At 41.9% G+C, this 18440-nt stretch overlaps 1 protein-coding gene across 2 annotated transcripts in view; it reads left to right on the forward strand.

Moving 5' to 3' along the window:
- MACROD2 (mono-ADP ribosylhydrolase 2) overlaps positions 1–18440 on the forward strand; it is a 1922332-nt gene that overhangs the window by 571749 nt on the left and 1332143 nt on the right. For both annotated transcript variants that reach the window (XM_063444038.1, XM_063444039.1), the window contains exon 4: positions 1397–1426. In XM_063444038.1, the coding sequence (XP_063300108.1) occupies positions 1397–1426 (30 nt within the window). The remainder of the gene's footprint in view (positions 1–1396; positions 1427–18440) is intronic.

The following is an 18440-nucleotide window of genomic DNA, read 5'->3' on the forward strand; positions in this document are numbered from 1 at the left end:
AATTGCACAACAAGAACAACAAAGATGTGGAATTATCTGCCTGGAGGTGTTTTTTAATTATAAAGAAGCTTAAGCAGCAATTGAATATGTCCATAGAAACATAGAATGTGACGGCAGATAGCCCATCTAGTCTGCCCAATATTTCAAAATACTTTCATTAGTCCCTGGCCTTATCTTACAGTTAGGATAGCCTTATGCCTATCCCACGCATGCTTAAACTCCTTCACTGTGTTAACCTCTACCACTTCAGCTGGAAGGCTATTCCATGCATCCACTACCCTCTCAGTAAAGTAATACTTCCTGATATTATTTTTAAACCTTTGTCCCTCTAATTTAATACTATGTCCTCTTGTTGTGGTAGTTTTTCTTCTTTTAAATATACTCTCCTCCTTAATGCATAATACTCCAAATGTATAAAACTCTGGGATATAAATTTTAATTCGTAGGGTAGTAGCTTCTTGATCTAAAGAGGCATCTGACTGCCATTCTGGGGTCAAGAAGAATATTTTTTTTCTAGTTTGTTTCAAAATTGGAAGCGCTTCAGATTGGGCTTTTTGCCTTCTCTTGGATCAACAGCAAATACAAATGAGAGAACGGCCAGGGCGTTTTAGCCGTGAGGCAAACAAGGCATTTGCCTTGGGCGGCATTTTCCAGGGGGCGGCGTTTTTTGCCCCCCCCCCCTGGAAAATGCCGCCCAGGGCAAATGCCTTGTTAGCCTTACGGCTAACTGACATGCCGGCCGGGCGTGCAGGCTGCTGTGCGCTGGCGGGTAGGCAGCTGGCGAGGGAGCTCTTCCTCCGAGCACTCTGCTCAGCTCCCTTGCGCGCCGCCTGCAGAGTGAGGCTGGGAGCCGGAATATGACGAATATGACGGCGGCGCACGAGGGAGCTGAGCAGAGTGCTCAGAGGAAGAGCTCCCTCGCCAGCCGCCTACCGGCAAGCGCACAGCAGCCTGCATTCCCAAAAGTATGCTAGGGCAGCACAAAACCAGGATACACCACTGAAAAAGGCTAAACTTGATGGACTCTTTGCAGCCTCTTTAACTATGTAACTATGAATCCATCTTCATTTTGTTTTATGATTTAATTTATACGAGTGTTTATGGTTTAGAAACACGACGCACAGATTTCAGTAAAATTAACCTGAAGCCAAACTTGTCAACTATGTGTTCTGTTGATGACAAGTCCACTACAAACACAATAAAACAATATAAACATGCAAATGGTTTTATTTTACAGGAACTGTCTATTATACATGTGTACGCTATGCTGATTAGTACACAGTCCTCTAAGGTGACAGTGGTATATACAGTAAACATGTACAATGTACATTGCATAATATAGGATTTTTGTTTACTACGCTTCAAACAACTAATTATTGTCTTTTTCTCTTTCCAGCAAACTCCAGTCTACTCGGAGGTGGTGGTGGTAAGTCTGTTTTATATGTTTATTATTCCAACGGCATTGGCTTGTGACATTAACAAACAGATATTGCAATTTTCATTTATTAGTTGCCTCTGAAACATTTCGTAACACAAACATCAAAATGTTCCGGACAAGTCACAGGCAAATTAAATAAACAATACTTTTCTGGTCATGTTTTCTGTTATTTCTAATGCATTCAATGGCTTTTCTGAGGGAAATACCATTCAGTTATTGGCTCTTCTCTTTTGTTAAAAAAAAAAAAAAAGCTATAGCTTGCTTGACACATCCGTATGTCATTGGCATCCACAGGGTTCCATGTGGGCTGAATTCTGATCACGCTTCCAATACATGTACATGCATAAACAGTGATATATGTTCGTGCATATTTAGCCAGTTTCCTTCGAGGAGGAAGCTGGAAATTGCACATGAGAGAAATCAGTGTTTTTAGAAAAAAAAAAAAATGAAGGCCAAAACAAACAAAAGATATATATATGATTTACGTCACTGTTCACATTTATTTAATTTGTATTATGATGCTCCAGGTTCGACGTTATATAATGAGATTTGTGCAGCCCTGTTTAAAGGTAATTTGAAGCTTAATAATAAAGCTTTTTACTATTTTTCTCAGTCGATACTTCTGAGAGACAACAGACTCAAAGAGAAACTATGGTCACAGCAATTTTACTTTTGTTTCTTAAAAACAATACATTGTTCTAAGCTGCAACTATCGGAAGTAATTAACAGAGTTTGCTTGGGAAAGCTAAAACAAGCTATCAGAATATTTTCAAATCTCTGGTACGTTGTGCCTGATGTATAACTGAATGATTGCGAGTGACATTACTGACTTGCAACATTGTGCCCTAAAAAGAATCCGGCCAAGATCAGCTCAGGCTGACACTTCCTGTTAGATAGCATTACTAAAAGAAAATATCTGGGGGGAATTAAAGAGGAATGCTGCCATGATAACATGTATATTGTTCTGCAATTCCTTAGTAATATATCTTATTTGCTGACAAACCGTTTCAAGAGCCAAAAATTTTTAAACTTAAAGGAAAACATTTTTTTTTTTCAATATCTGATTTTTATTGAGATATTTTGTACATAAGAAAAATAACAGTGGGGATACAGAAAGGAAAAGGGGAAATGGGTAAAAGGAAAGCCAACAAACGAATCAATGCAGGCTGCATACATTTTGTACAGAGTAAGAACATTACAGTTATGTCGCAGGTATAGCCCACAATAGACCATAACTACGTACTGACAATAACCCAGTGTGGTTTAATTAGCGGAATCATACACACATATAAATATTTGTTCCACAATGTACTTGAATACAGGATACACAAGGAAGGAAGCACTCGTTATCTCTGGTGCAGCAATAGTGTCCAAGATACATCAAGGATAATTAAGAATAATGTATTGTAATTAAATAGAAGTATGATAGGGTGAAAAAGTCACTAATAGGATAGTAAGTGGTGAGGTGCATAACTATCATGCTGTGTAATGTCTAATTAGTCCTGTAGTAGGGCCCAGATGTGACGGTGGGAGACCTAAGGCTAATATTAGGAGTAGCGCGTTAGGAGCAACGTTAATATTACCAATACTGCTTGAGCAATTAATGTACTCGTCTTGTGATAGTCCTAGGACCTCCAGGTTGTCCCGACTGTATACGACTACCTATTTATATGTAAGTATGTATGGTAATAAACCGTGTAAGTGGTGAAATGGGGTCAGAAGCTGCCAAGAGATTCGGATGAGTCGTATGGTGCCGAAGTGTGCTTTGATCAGAAAGACCTTGATTTCACAATTACGAGTAGTGTAAAGTAGAGGTAAGGCTTGAGGGGTGGAATGAGGTCTTCAGCTATTTGGGTGAGTCAAGTGACTTTGCTAAAATACGACCTAGATGCGTTTCAGTCAGGAAACTCTAAAGGGTTTTACGATTGTAGACAAGGCAACCGTATCTTAGTCCTACAAATGGAATGTAGCCGTTCTGAGCAGCTGCGAAACTTGTTGTCTACTGTGTTCTGGGTGAGAGTCTGGCCACAGAGAAGCGCTTGTTGTAGGGTGAAGGGGAAAGATGTGGAAGGTAAAGGTAACCGAGGGGAGAAAGGAGGGACAGGATGAGAGACGAGCTGCAAAGTAGGAGAATGAGAGCAGAGAGGAAAGGAAAGGCCGGGAGAGGAAAGGAAAGGAAAGGAAAGAAGAAGAAGGGAAGGTAAAGGAAAGGAAAAGATAAAAGGTCCCCATATCCGATTATCCTCATTTGAAGTCTGCAAAAATTGTACTGTGCGGGCTTGAGAGAGAATTAGCCCAAGTTGGTGTAGTATTGGTATGTGGCGTCCCAACCATTCCATTGCTCGTAGAATTTGGATATGTTTCCTCTTTTTGCCCATTCCTTTTCGTGGCAGTATGCGGTGTTGATTCTATTAAGCAGTTCTTTTGCAGAAGGGATAAAGTCACTTTTCCAGTGGGACGCAACACATAGTTTTGCTGCAATTAACACATGAATGACAGCTGCCCTCGAGGGGATGTGGGACGAGTCAGGCAAAATGTGAAGCAAAAAACTAGCAGGTTGAAAAGAGAGTTTTATCCCTGACATATTGTGTATTACGTTTGCCACATAGATCCAAAATGCGCTGAGTTTCGGGCATTCACAAAAAATATGCAACATGGTGCCTTTACCGCTATTGCACCTCCAGCAAGTGGGAGCGGCCGTTGGATATATTTTGCTTAGCCTACTAGGTACTAGGTACCATCTCATCAGTACCTTGAAATATGCTTCCCATAAATTAATGCATTTTGTGGACTTTTTTGTGGTTGCTATCGCAGACATCCAGTCGTCGGTGTGAAAAGTCGTGTTTAAATCTGTTTCCCAGTTTATCATATAGGGTAATTTATCCTTCTTAGATGAGTTTACTTGGGTTAGGTAACACAGAGCTAGGAATTTCAGCGGGGTATGAGATTTCCCTATGCTGTAAAGTGTACGACTAATTGGGGTAAATGACGATAGATCCCGGTTTGTTATGTTTGCTGAATTTAATATGTGTTTTACTCTCAAATAAAGGAAAATGTCTTTATGAGGAAGGTTATGAGAATTTTGCAGGTCTGGGAAAGTACGAATACCTTCGGAGTCATACAAGGAGTACACGTGAGTAAGACCATGTTTAGGCCAATGCTGAATTGACAAATCTGGAGATGTCGTGGATAGGACTTTTAGTGGAGCCAAGAAGAATAGTTCATGTTTGGGACAAAGGCCTGTGCTCCATGACTTCCATGACTGCAGGAGAAATTTCGTACATGGTAGTAGAGATTTGGTGGTACATGTTTGCGTAGTCCACATTTTATCAGAGAGGGAATGAATTTGACTGCAAGCTTGTTCAAGTTTAAGCCAAACCGGACTTGTTTTCCCCGACAATAGGTCTAAGCTTTGTGCAAGTATAGAGGCTTTATAATAGTTATATATATTGGGAACACCAAGACCGCCTTGATGGATGGGGCGCCATAATGATGAAGTAGCGATTCTCGGAGGTTTTTTCTTCCAAATGTGCGCGTTAATAGATGTTTGGAATCTCGAAAGAATTGATTTGGGAAGAGTGATGGGTATCGTACGGAACAGATAAAGTATATGAGGGAGTGACATCATTTTTATTGAGTTAACCCTGCCTATCCAGGAGGTGTTCAGTTTATCCCAATGTTTTAGTTGATTGGATAATTTCAACAATACCGCTTCGTGATTTTCTTTTATAGTCTGAGAGGCTGTAAGGGTGAGCTTTATGCCCAAATATGCGATCGAGGTGGTGCGCCAGTCAAAGGGAAATCTTGATTTTAGAGTAGTTACAGTTGGAGGGTCAAGATTCAGAGGGAGTATTTGCGTTTTACTAACATTATTTTTATAAAATGACAAAGTTCCATAGTTAACCAGCGTTTGCATGAGGTGAGGTATGGTGGAGCTTGGATTCGTTAAGAAAAGAATAATATCATCTGCAAATAGAGCGAGTTTCTTTTCCCCCGCCGGTGTAATAAATCCGGGAATTAATGAGTCTTGTTTGATCGATCGGACGAGTGGTTCCAGACACAAAATAAATATGAGAGGGGATAAGGGGCACCCTTGTCTAGTACCATTTGAGATGTCAAAGCTCTTGGATAAAAAACCTGAGCTAAAAACTTTCGCTGAGGGTGAAGAGTAAAGAGCCATGATACTAGAGATAAAAGGTACTGAAAAACCGTAGGCTTGCAGGGTGAGTTCCATATAAGACCAATTGAGGCGGTCGAAGGCCTTTTCTGCGTCCAAGGCCATTAAGACCCCGGACATGCGGTGACGTTTGGCCCATTCAATGAGGTCCATACAGAATCTGGTGTTATCTCCCACCTGCTTGCCGGGCACAAAGCCTGCTTGTTCTTCAGAAACTAAGGTAGGGAGCAAGGGTTTCAGTCTGTTGGCTATGAGTTTTGCATAAAGTTTCACATCCGCATTCAATAGCGAAATTGGACGTAGATTACCACATGTCGTAGGTGGTTTGTTCGGTTTGGGTAATGTGATAATGTATGCCTCCAGCATGGATTTGGGAAAGCATCCGGTTTCTCTTATCTTGTTGAAAAGATTGGTAATGTGCGGAGTTAAGTAAGGTTCTAATTTAATATAATAATAATTTGGGAGTCCATCAGGACCAGGTGCTTTGTGTTTAGGGAGGGATTTAATAGCTGCGGCCACTTCAAGTTCTTCGAATGGAGCTGATAGCAGGTTATTCTGTTGCTGTGTGATGGTTGGTAACTGAATTTGTTCTAGGAATTGTTGTATTCCGGTTTTGTTCGGAGTGCACAAATCCTCCCTTTTATCAAGGTTATAGAGATCCTCATAAAAGGATGCCAATTCGTTCACTATGTCGGTAGGATTATATAGTTTCATCTGTGATTTCGAATGAATGAATGGGATCTTCGTTTGAAGGTAATTGGATTTTAGTTGACTTGCTAGTAGTTTCCCGGCTTTGTTGCCCATACCATAATAATGTTGTCGAAGTTTCGTTGAGGACGCCGTAAATTCTTTAATCTTTAGTTTTAGAATTTCGTCTCTTGTTTTGGTGATTTGCTGTGTTATAGTGCGAGAAGGGGATAATTTGTTGGAGTTTTCCAAAGACGTGAGATCTTGGAGTAGTTTTTGCTGTGAATCGCGAAGTACCCTTTTGTTAGTCGCTCCCAGCTTTATAAATTCTCCCCTTATCACCGCCTTATGGGCAAGCCATTGGGTTTCTACGGATGTGTCTATTGTGTTATTGAGTTCGAAGTAGTTTTGCAGTACCTTAGCAATCTTCTCCAAATCTGATGCCGAGTCAAAGATGGATTCATTCAATCTCCATTTACCACGGCCTCTTGTGGGATAAGGCACTGCTATTGTTATTATTATCGGGGCATGGTCGGACCATGTCCTATTACCTATCGTCTGATCCACTAGGTGAGGCAATGTTAGTTTGTCTATCAAACAGATATCTATACGTGTGTATGTTAAATGGACCGGGGAGAAATACGTATAATTTTTAGCGGCTGGGAATAGGTTTCTCCACGTGTCATAGAGATCATGTGAAAAAATGAGATTGGAGAATAGTTTGCTATTTTGGATGGTTAATTTATTGGGCTTTTGATTGTTGGAACGTTGGACATCTAATGTAGGATATAGGGTACAATTGCAATCACCACAAATTATAACATGGCCCTGTTTTAAGGAGGAGATCTTCTTTATAGTTCTATTGAGAAAGGAAAATTGAGCCTCATTTGGGGCGTATAAGGATGCTATCGTTATTAGGATTCCATTAAGGTCTCCCACTATAATTAATAATCTCCCCTGGGGGTCGACGTGTTGTATAGTGGGGGTAAATACCCAATCTGCGTGTATTAGGATACTCACGCCTTTTGATTTATTAGGCGCATAAGCGTGATAAGCTGTGGGGTATTTGGAGGATCGTAACTTAGGCGGATTCTTTATACTGAAATGCGTTTCTTGAAGACAGACTATTGCGGCATCGGAATTATGCATTTCTTTTAGAACTTGTTTGCGCTTGTACGGGCTGTTAAGGCCTTTGACGTTTAAAGATAAAATTTTCATCGTGTTAATCATTTAGACAGGAAGTGTGGCACTAGCAGATATTTAGGCATTTCGGTCTGGCGATGAGAAGGAATGGCAGGACGGTGGTTTGCATAATTAAAGATAGCAAATCTGGCATAAGATTACGTGCGTTAAGAGGACGAGTTGGATTACCAGTTAATGCTGCTGGATATGGGGGTGAGAAATAGGGGGAGGAAAGTAAGAAAGGGAAGAAAGCGATAAGAACTAAAGTAACTATATACAAAGTTATCTTCCTATAGGGAAGATATATCTTGGTCAACATGAGAGCACTAACGGTGTCCCAAAACATGACCTGGGGGGCCAGGGAGAGTCCTCAGGCCTAAAATGAATCGCAATACAGTGGATGGCTGCAATTAAATTGAATAAAAGGTGGTTTGTCCAAATGATACAAACTGTATCTATCTAAATGAATACAGAGGAATATAGGAACATTTAGATGTTAACGGCTGTATAGTAACTTAGAGCATTCGGAATTACGATGACGAACGGATTGAAGGATTTATGCTTTATGCAACATGCAAGCAATATATACAAACAACATCCAGACGTGACATGATGTGAGGGGGTGGCAGCTACTTATTAGTGAAATGTCGGCAGGGTTCGTAAGGGGTGTCGAGACGTTCGTTGCTACCGAGTACATGCTCGTAGTTGTTAAACGTTTGTGAGCTGTCACTGTACATTCATAATGGCAATGCGTGGGGGTAGCAAGAGTATAAGTTCTAATAAATATATATACTGGTAGTAGTCTCCCATATTATCTGGCAAGGTGCAAACAGTTGGCCCTTCCTGACAGTGGTGGAGGCGTAGCAAGCCATACGTGTTAGTAGCAAGCAACGATGTATACATACATTACTACAGATAATAACGCTTGAAGTAAAATTTTTGCAATCAATTTAACAGTCGTGATTCTACCCACGGTAAACATAAAATATTAATTGCTATATCTGCGAGATTTGTTAGGAATGTACAGGTAGGTGGGCTGCACATAAGGTGTGGGAGTGAGCAGTTTGATAACAAAGCCCACAATCGGGGCCTAATGACAACACTGCTTGCATGAGATTATTTACTTGTCACTATGAGCGGCACTTAAAATCTAGCGACATGCTGAGGGATTTGTAGTGTGTGCCGTGAACAAGTGGGGTATGCCCATCCGTTGTAAAAGGAGATCCAAGAATAACATACCGAGAAATTATTGCAAATCGAAATGTGGTGCTATGAACAATCATAGAGAGCATATAAAGAGAAGACATAACGTTTTAAAAGTCATAACGTTTTAAACATGCTAGACTGTGCATAAAATGGGGTATACTCATCGATATGCAAACATGTGAGCGGGAGACAGTTCATGAGTTTGTAGCCGGCGAACCAGATAGGACCCAATCCGTCTGTAGTTTTCTCGGGGAGAGATCTGTTGAAGATGTTGCACACGAGGGCGATTTAGTGGCGGTCCAAAGACCCCATGAAGTGATGAGCTTCATGCCTTCGTCCGGGTCGTTCATGACAACCGTTCTCCCTTCTCTCCAGACCAGAAGCTTTGTTGGGTAACCCCACTTGTAGGAAACATTATTGTTGCGTAGAGTTTTGGTGATGGTCAGGAATTCTTTCCGACGAGCCATTGTGGAAGCCGAAAGGTCAGCAAATAGAAATATTTGTTGAAACGGTTCCGGTAAGGTGCCAACTTTCCGTGCTGCATTAAGGAGGGTGTTCTTATGAACAAAGTAGTGGAACTTCACGATCACATCTTTAGGTACGTCTCTCGCCATGCGGGCCGGGCGTGGAAGCCTATGCATGCGATCGAACATCCATGCAGAGTCAGGCAAATCCGGGACCAGGGATTTGCATATAGATAGAATGAAAGCAGGCAAAGCATCATGGGGTACATCGTCCGGTATGCCCCTAAATCTGACGTTCTGTCTCCGTGATCGATCCTCCAGATCCGCCAGTTTTAGTTTAAGCGTAGTGTTATCTTCTGAGAGTTTCTGGATTTTGTCAACGACCTCATTATGGGCGACACACAGCTCATCCGATTTGTTTTCCAAATGACTGGTTCTATCTCCCAATGACGAGATTTCCCTCCTCAGTTCACTATCAATTTGCAAGAAATCTTTTCTGATTGTAGTACGGAGGTCTTGCAACATTCTGTGCAGACTGCGTTCCGTGACCGTGGCGTCTGAAAGTTTAGAGGAGGTTGACTCACTGTCTGACTGATCGTTCGACACACCATGCGTTTCGCCGCCATCTTGGCTGCTCTTTTTTCGGTCCTTTTTGCGGTTTTTCGTCGTGTCCGTGAGCTTTAATTGCTTAGAGGGTGACATTTCCGTGGTATACCTCTGTGGGGATGAGGGTTTTAGAATAAATTTGCAGTTTTCTGCTGTCTTTGTCGCTAATTAGGCCGGAATAACAGCGGAGCTCTCAAGCCATGCGTCCGTGCTAGCCGGAAGTCGGACACGCCCCCTAAGGAAAACATTTTTTTTCTATATTGAAAAGTAAACTTTATATGTTATATAGTCTGTGTGTTATTTTGTATTGCCTACACTAAAGTTAATACCTCTTTTCGATGCAGCCATAGTCCATGATAATAAATCCTCTTTTCATATGCAATGTGCACATTCATTAGCAATCTGAATTGCTGAAACTGGTTCCAAGTGTTTTTTTAGATACCCAGCATACAATGGTCTTGTATGCTTGGACAGCTCCCATCCATACCTTGTAGTGATGCTGGGGCAGGGGTGATGTGGTTAGGCAGGTGCCTACTCTGCTAAATGACAGCAGGACAGTGGCAGTTGCTTGGGACTGAAGGTGCCACCTTGGAATTAGCACCCTTGGCCATCTCCTAAGTGGCCTAATGGAAGCAATGGCCCTGCTAGCCTATGATGTTGTGTCTCTAGGTTGGACTGTCCAACTGGGATATTTCCTATATGGGGCTTAGTATCTGGGACCGAGATACTCTTGGGTTCAGTATCTAGGGCTCAATATCTGGAAAGATCCAATAAATCCGTACTACAGAAAATCAAGACAAACTGTTCACTGGAAGCTATGATCATGACACTGAAGCTCAAATATTTTGGCCATGTAATGAGAAGGCATGATTCTCTAGAGAAGACTCTGATCCTGGGAGAGATTCTAGGCACACGAAGAAGGGGACGACAGAGACGGAGATGGATAGATGAGGTCACCGAAGCCACGAACATGAAGTTGTTGGAGCTCAGAGGGGCAGTGACTGACAGATGTACCTGGCCTGCTATGGACCATATGGTCACGGAGAGTCGGACACGACTGAATGACTAAACACACACAGAATGTAGAGTGTCCTTGGAGACCAAAGACCAAGTGACAACAGGGTGTAATAAGACAATGGTTATGCCATTTGTAGCTCACAACGTTTGTCATTGATGGAACTAAAGGCATGCACAGGCATGTACAGATCTCAGTCACAGGTTATGCTGATGAAGATGCACAGGCATGTACAGATCTCAGTCACAGGTTATGCTGATATATGCAGATATATGTGATGTTACAGTTTGGAACTTCAGCAGCTTCCATCTGTCATATTCACAGATCACATATCCTATGCAAGAAGAATCATCCCACTATAGATTTGTTAATGATGGGTGCAGAAAGGGCCATTTGTTTATACTTGACTCCCATACCATAAGGTGTGCCCCCCTTCACCCACCCACAACCATCAGTGCATTTTAAATGAATGCTTTCATTTTTAGCTATATTGTGATTAGCTGTCAAATTATTTAAAGCAATGGTGGTTCCCAAACCAGTTCTCAAAGCACACCACGGAGGCAGAATTTGCAGTGCATCAAATGTCTATTCATGAGTTGCCTGGACATTCCATGGCTTTTCAGTATATTGCATGACTTGTCTGGATATTCCATGATTTGTCTGGATATTCCATGACTTGTATGACCATTCCGTGACTTGCCTGAACTCTTATAGTATCCCATTTTTTCAGACAGTATCTTTCTAAGACCAAAATATCTTGGGCTCCTCTTCACTGTCCCTTATCCTCTTTCTATATGTAAAGGACATGGAAATTTTCCAGTTCTGTTCATATTGGGGTTACCGACAGATCCTGGGCTTTTGTTTTCCTCGACGACTGAACTGAGAACCACCAATGGCTCCAGAGCTTTGATCTATGTAACATTAGTAACCTGAATAAGTCATTCCTATATCGTATTGTAAAATTGTGGAATTATTTTGCCAACAAACTAATTATGACTTTTACATTAAAACCTATTTTTTTTCATTGTGCACTAAGAACAATGCATTACAAACCAGGAATGGGGGAAAGGCAAATGGATGGGCCAGACTGCACCTGATAGGAACTTAAGTCTCCATAGACAGGATGTCACTTGCTAGACCTTGGCTTCTCTGTGTCTGAGATATAATTACAGTGCATTAGCTATGGCTCAGACTATCCATTCACCAGTACGAAAAGAGTAGAGCATCATGTGAAAAAAAAAAGGTTTGCAATCATCTGCGTTGCCAAGCTTGGCCTAATAGTTGTATTTAATGGTCTGTGCAGTAACATACCGAAATATGGCTAATAGAGAGGCTTATAAGGCTATCCTTTTGCTGCTTACCCACTGAATCACATCTACTCTATTATCATTACATCCTCTGAAAGAAAACCATCACCATCAAGAAAAACTGCAAAAGGCAAGCAAGGTCACAGGTACAGATTATAAAATGTGGTTTGTTTCAGAAAATTGGAGAATGTTATAATGAAGTGATTCATGTTGCTCAAGGAAAACCAAAAACACATTTGTACATCTTTTTCCTCATTTACCAAAAGAATAATATTTCTGACTTGTATTCCAAACAAAGGCTTCCTTGCTGTGACTGCAGAGCATGTTGAAGCTGAATTTCTTAGGTTAAATTCTAAACCAATGTAGATAATTTCTTTATAAGTTTCACAAATATTACTAAGTAAGTACTGACTTTTATTTGCAGTGCATCAAATGTCCATCTTTGACTTCTCTGGACATTCCATGACTTGCCTGGACATTCCGCGACTTGCCAGAACCCTTCAATTGTCCCACATTTCAGACAGGCTCTTTCTAAGAATACAAATGTCTTGGACCCCTCTTCTCTGTCCTTCTTCTGGGTGTATTCAGAGTATTTGAGTTAAAGGCCACTATAGACATCAAAAACGCGTCATCTGACTAAAGTTATTTTTACATTCAGGTTTAAGACTGCTCTAAGACTGTCTTCCAGACTTCCTGCAGTTTCACAGAGTTTAACTCCATGAAACGATGCTGGACGTCTTTACGCATTGCATGAAGACATCTAGTGGCTTGCAAATTGCCATAGGAAAGCATTAATTTCAAGCTGTCCTACGGGGGGAGGCCTAGTGCGTATGATGTACTTGCTGCGCATGAGCATTAGGTTTCTCCTTTGCTGTGACATTGCGGGAGGAGAAGATGGTGCTAGAGCTGATGTAAGGAATCGGGTAAATTTAAATCTAAATTTTTTTTTTTTTTTTTTTTTTAACAATTTCATTGCCAAGGGGGTGGGGAGGTGGCACAGAGGCAGAGGGAAGTTATTTATATAAATGTAGGAGTTATTTAAAATCATGAACTTTACTTTCTGATTGCAATATCAGAATGCTAACCAGATACCCTGCAGTGTAACTTAATGGATTTCTGGAATCAGTCAATAGTCATGGACCAAGTAGAGAATTATATAAGAAGGGCGTAAGCACTTGAAGATTATTAACACTCTGGCTGTGCTTTAGATTAATCCTTTTTATTTGATCTGGGGAGGGGTGGTGAGAAGGAATTATTTATATTACAGATGGCAGTGGCTTGCCCTAACTTTGGATGTAGCTCTATATAAGGATTCCGTAAAGTTATACATTTGGTTCAGTTAATAAAAAGGATCGTTTTTTGATAAACAGTACGCCCATCGAAATCTTGGGAAGGTGAAATTAGAACCAGCAGACGATATATCTCTAGGTTCTTCTGCTGGTAGGCCATTGAGAATATGAACCCTCAGCCCACATATATATGACCCTCGTGTCCTATTGTGCCATGGTACTACAGAAAGATTTGTGTGGCTCCTGGCCACTTACTAACCACACATAGAGAGCGAAGACGGTTTCCATTGAAATTCCAAAAAAGAACACAAAAACAGCAAAACTAATTTAACACGTAACTAATGGTCAAACGGTCCTTTAATAGCTCATTAACTTCAAATAGTATGATTGTTCAAAGCTTGGAGATCCAGAAGATATAGTTGGGACTTTTTTTTAAATAATATAAAATCAAAATGACAGTTCATTCATAATATAACTTGATCGTGGCAGAATTATTATTAAATGTATCTACATAGTTCCAACATGTTCCATAGCGCAGAGAAATAACATGTTTTAATCAATCGGTAATCCATACAACTGCGTGCTGAGTATGACTCAGTGTGCCCTCAAGGACTAGATTTCACCAGGTCTTCTGGAAATAATACCACCTGATCTCTGTTTTGGGTAATCTTTGTTCTTTAAGCTAATTTACCAAACTTTCCTTGTACACACAGTGAGTGTCTCTGTTTAATCTGATACAGTTTGGAGATAGCAGTGCTCCCACAAAGGATTATCTTATCAGGGTAAACACTATCTTGTCCTCTCTGACCTGACACCAGTTGTCCAGAACACAATACAAGCCCTTTCCTCATTCAGATCAGATTGGCATCAGTCTGGAAACACATGTATCACTGGGTTAAGATGTCTTTTATTACAGATTAGAGACTTTCTACTGCTGTTACTGATATGCCTGTGTTTATTAAGTTCTAATAATTTGCAACACTGTGTAATTAGAGAACAAATGAAGGATGAGAAGTATGAGCTGCTGGAGTTAATGTCAATGGATAACCCTTTAATGGACGGACAGTGCTATCAGAAAGAAGCAAACACAGGCCCTGCTCAGATAAACTCACGGATTGCAGTATAATTCAGTAGTACAATCACTAAAAATGAAAGTACTATCTGCCTAGAAGGAAGATCTATTGTCAGGCCAACCAGTCTTGTATTACTTTATTATCATCATTACTATTATTATTATTTATATAGCGCCAACAAATTCTGTAGCGCTGTACAATAGGTAGACTAACAGACATGCATTTGCAACAAGATGCGTTGGATGCACAGGAATAGAGAGCGTTAAGGGTCCTGCTCAAACAAGCTTACATTCTATACATTTCTTTTAGACATCCTGCGACAAAAAATTTCATAGATTGTAAATTGTTATAATTTCCTAAAACAGGGGTTTTTAAAGTCTGAAACTAAGGAAATAGAACTAGTGTGGGCAATGATTGTTAGTCTGGCACCATCAGTGCTTATGAACTACATTTACCATGTTAGGGAAAATGGGCATATATAGCTCAGGGACCCTAAAACACTGGGAGATACAACGAATAAATTAGGTTCTAAGCAACAGCCGTCTGTAAATAAAGTAATTGTGACGTATGTTACATCATGCAAGCTACCGGTATGTTTATAATGTTACATAGAATTAACCCTTTCTCCAATGCAGCTACATCAGGTTCTATTTACTGGCTCTGGAAAAAAAATCTTATAAAACTGCAGTGCTATTCAATAACCACGAGATCTTCAATCATGCAATTCATTTGACTAAGAATATTTCTATGATAATTCATAAGATCTTCAGGTACACATTCACTTTAATACATGTTTATAAGGGATACAGGAGGATACTTTTCTCATATGTTGTCTCATGGGAAGCACTTCATTTTCCCATTCAGCCCTCCTTTTTAAAGTTTGGTGTTTACATGTCTGCAGCTCATCACTCTCTCTAGGCATTGGTCCCTTCCTGTCTATCTAGAGACCCTCTTCCATTGGTTCCTAACCTAAGCAGTCCTTTACATGCCTGTTGGGACATAGGCCTACTGCCTGTTCTTAAAGGGACAATTTGCTGCCCCCCCAAAAAAAATAAAAAATAAATAAAATCATTTTGCAGTAGCTATTCCCCCAATAACAACGTGCATTCATTTAATTGTGCGTTTTTTATGGGGTTATATCTAAAAACTGATTGTAAAAGCTGCAGTTCTCTTGTCTGGAGCCTTTGTAAGCCCTCCCCTTCCAACCCCGCCCAAACTTTCTGTGGCTGTCCAATCACAGAATTCTAAGTGCAGCTTAATGAGAAATCTTTTCAAGGCAAGTGCTCTGGGCAATTACTGCCTCTTGAGTTTAGCTCCACTGAGCTAACCAAACTAGAAATTATCAGGACTGGTTGTTTGACAGCTGGGGGTGTAAGGGGTGTAAGGCTAAGTTAATAAATGGGCATGCTCTTAACACAGGGGTGTGGAGTGTCCCTCTAAGTACTGTACTGATATTTCCTATATGAAGAAAGATGTCAGGAAAATCCCATGACTTCTTGTTATGAACGCTCTGAAGACTCCACCATTCATGACCTCTTAGCAATCATATCACACGCTAACCCTCTCTGATAGTACTCATCAGTAGTGATGTACCGAACTGTTCGCTGGCGAATAGTTCCTGGCGAACATAGCGTGTTCGCGTTCGCCACGGCGGGCGAACACATGCGCGGTTCGATCCGCCCCCTATTCGTCATCATTGAGTAAACTTTGACCCTGTACCTCACGGTCAGCAGACACATTCCAGCAAATTAGCAGCAGACCCTCCCTTCCAGACCCTCCCACCTCCTGTACAGCATCCATTTTAGATTCATTCTGAAGCTGCATTCTTAGATAGAGGAGGGAAAGTGTAGCTGCTGCTCATTTGATAGGGAAATTACATTACACAGAAAAAAAAAAAGCAGACTGATGTTCTAGCCCTAAAAAGGGCTTTTTGGGGTGCTGTCCTTACAGCAGAGATCAGATGAGTCCTTCAGGACTGTAGTGGACACTGAATACCCTAGCCTAGGCCTGACACCCGCTTGAAGGACACTGTAAGCTAATAGCAGTCAGTGTCCTTCAAGCGGGTGTCAGGCCTTCAGCGTGTACTCTGCCAACCTCTGCCAGTCCACTTTGCCACTCATATCTGGTGTCACAATAGCGTGCAGAGCTCAGCAGTGTGGCATTTTTTTTGTGTGTCTGCCTCTGACAACAGCGATGCCATTTGCAACCTGTGCCAAAAGAAACTGAGTCGTGGGAAGTCCAACACCCACCTAGGTACAACTGCTTTGCGTAGGCACATGATCGCACATCACAAACGCCTATGGGATCAACACATGATTACAAGCAGCACACAAACTCAAAGCCGCCATCCTCCTCCTGATCCAGCATCTTCAGCCATGTCAACCAATACTGTCCTCCTTGCCCCCTCTCAACCATCCGCCACTCCGTCTCTCACCTTGAGCAGTTCCCGCTCATCTACCCACAGTCAGGTGTCTGTCAAGGACATATTTGAGCGTAATAAGCCAATGTCAGAAAGTCACCCCCTTGCCCAGCTAGGCTAGGGTATTCAGTGTCCACTACAGTCCTGAAGGACTTATCTGATCTCTGCTGTAAGGACAGCACCCCAAAAAGCCCTTTTTAGGGCTAGAACATCAGTCTGCTTTTTTTTTTTTCTGTGTAATGTAATTGCAGTTGCCTGCCTGCCAGCTTCTGTGTCAGGCTCACAGTGGATACTGTGCCCACTTGCCCAGGGCCACCACTCATATCTGGTGTCACAATAGCTTGCATTTAAAAACAAAAAAAATTTTTCACGGTAATAGATTGAATAGCAGTTAGTTTTCTGCAAGTGTCTGGGTGTCAGGCCTTCAGCGTGTACTCTGCCAACTTCTGCCAGTCCACTTTGCCACTCATCTCTGGTGTCACAATAGCGTGCCTTTAAAAAGAAAAACGTTTTTCACTGTAAGCTAATAGCAGTCAGTGTCCTTCAAGCGGGTGTGTCAGGCCTTCAGCGTGTACTCTGCCAACCTCTGCCAGTGTACTTTGCCACTCATCTCTGGTGTCACAATAGCGTGCCTTTAAAAAGAAAAACGTTTTTCACTGTAAGCTAATAGCAGTCAGTGTCCTTCAAGCGGGTGTGTCAGGCCTTCAGCGTGTACTCTGCCAACCTCTGCCAGTCCACTTTGCCACTCATATCTGGTGTCACAATAGCGTGCAGAGCTCAGCAGTGTGGCATTTTTTTTGTGTGTCTGCCTCTGACAACAGCGATGCCATTTGCAACCTGTGCCAAAAGAAACTGAGTCGTGGGAAGTCCAACACCCACCTAGGTACAACTGTTTTGCGTAGGCACATGATCGCACATCACAAACGCCTATGGGATCAACACATGATTACAAGCAGCACACAAACTCAAAGCCGCCATCCTCCTCCTGATCCAGCATCTTCAGCCACGTCAACCACTGCTGTCCTCCTTGCCCCCTCTCAACCATCCGCCACTCCGTCTCTCGCCTTGAGCAGTTCCCGCTCATCTACCCACAGTCAGGTGTCTGTCAAGGACATATTTGAGCGTAAGAAGCCAATGTCAGAAAGTCACCCCCTTGCCCAGCGTCTGACAGCTGGCTTGTCTGAACTATTAGCCCGAGTCTGAGGCGTTCAAAAAATTTGTGGCTATTGGGATACTGCAGTGGAAGGTACCCAGCCTAAATCTCTTTGCACAAAAGGCAATCCCCAACGTGTACTCGATTGTGCAAAAGGAAGTAATGGCATGTCTGGCACACAGTGTTGGGGCAAGGGTCCATCTGGCCACTGATACCTGGTCTGCAAAGCATGGTCAGGGCAGGTATATCACCTACACTGTGCATTGGGTAAACCTGCTGATGGCTGCCAAGCATGGAATGCGTGGCTCTGCAGAGGAGTTGGTGACAACGCCACGACTTGCAGGAAGGCCTGCTGCCACCTCCTCTACTCCTCCTACTCCATCCTCTTCCATAACCTCCTCGGCTGAGTCCTCTTCTGCTGCTG

This window comes from Pelobates fuscus, chromosome 2 (genome assembly GCF_036172605.1).
Source record: "Pelobates fuscus isolate aPelFus1 chromosome 2, aPelFus1.pri, whole genome shotgun sequence".
In the NCBI taxonomy this organism is placed as follows: domain Eukaryota; kingdom Metazoa; phylum Chordata; class Amphibia; order Anura; family Pelobatidae; genus Pelobates; species Pelobates fuscus.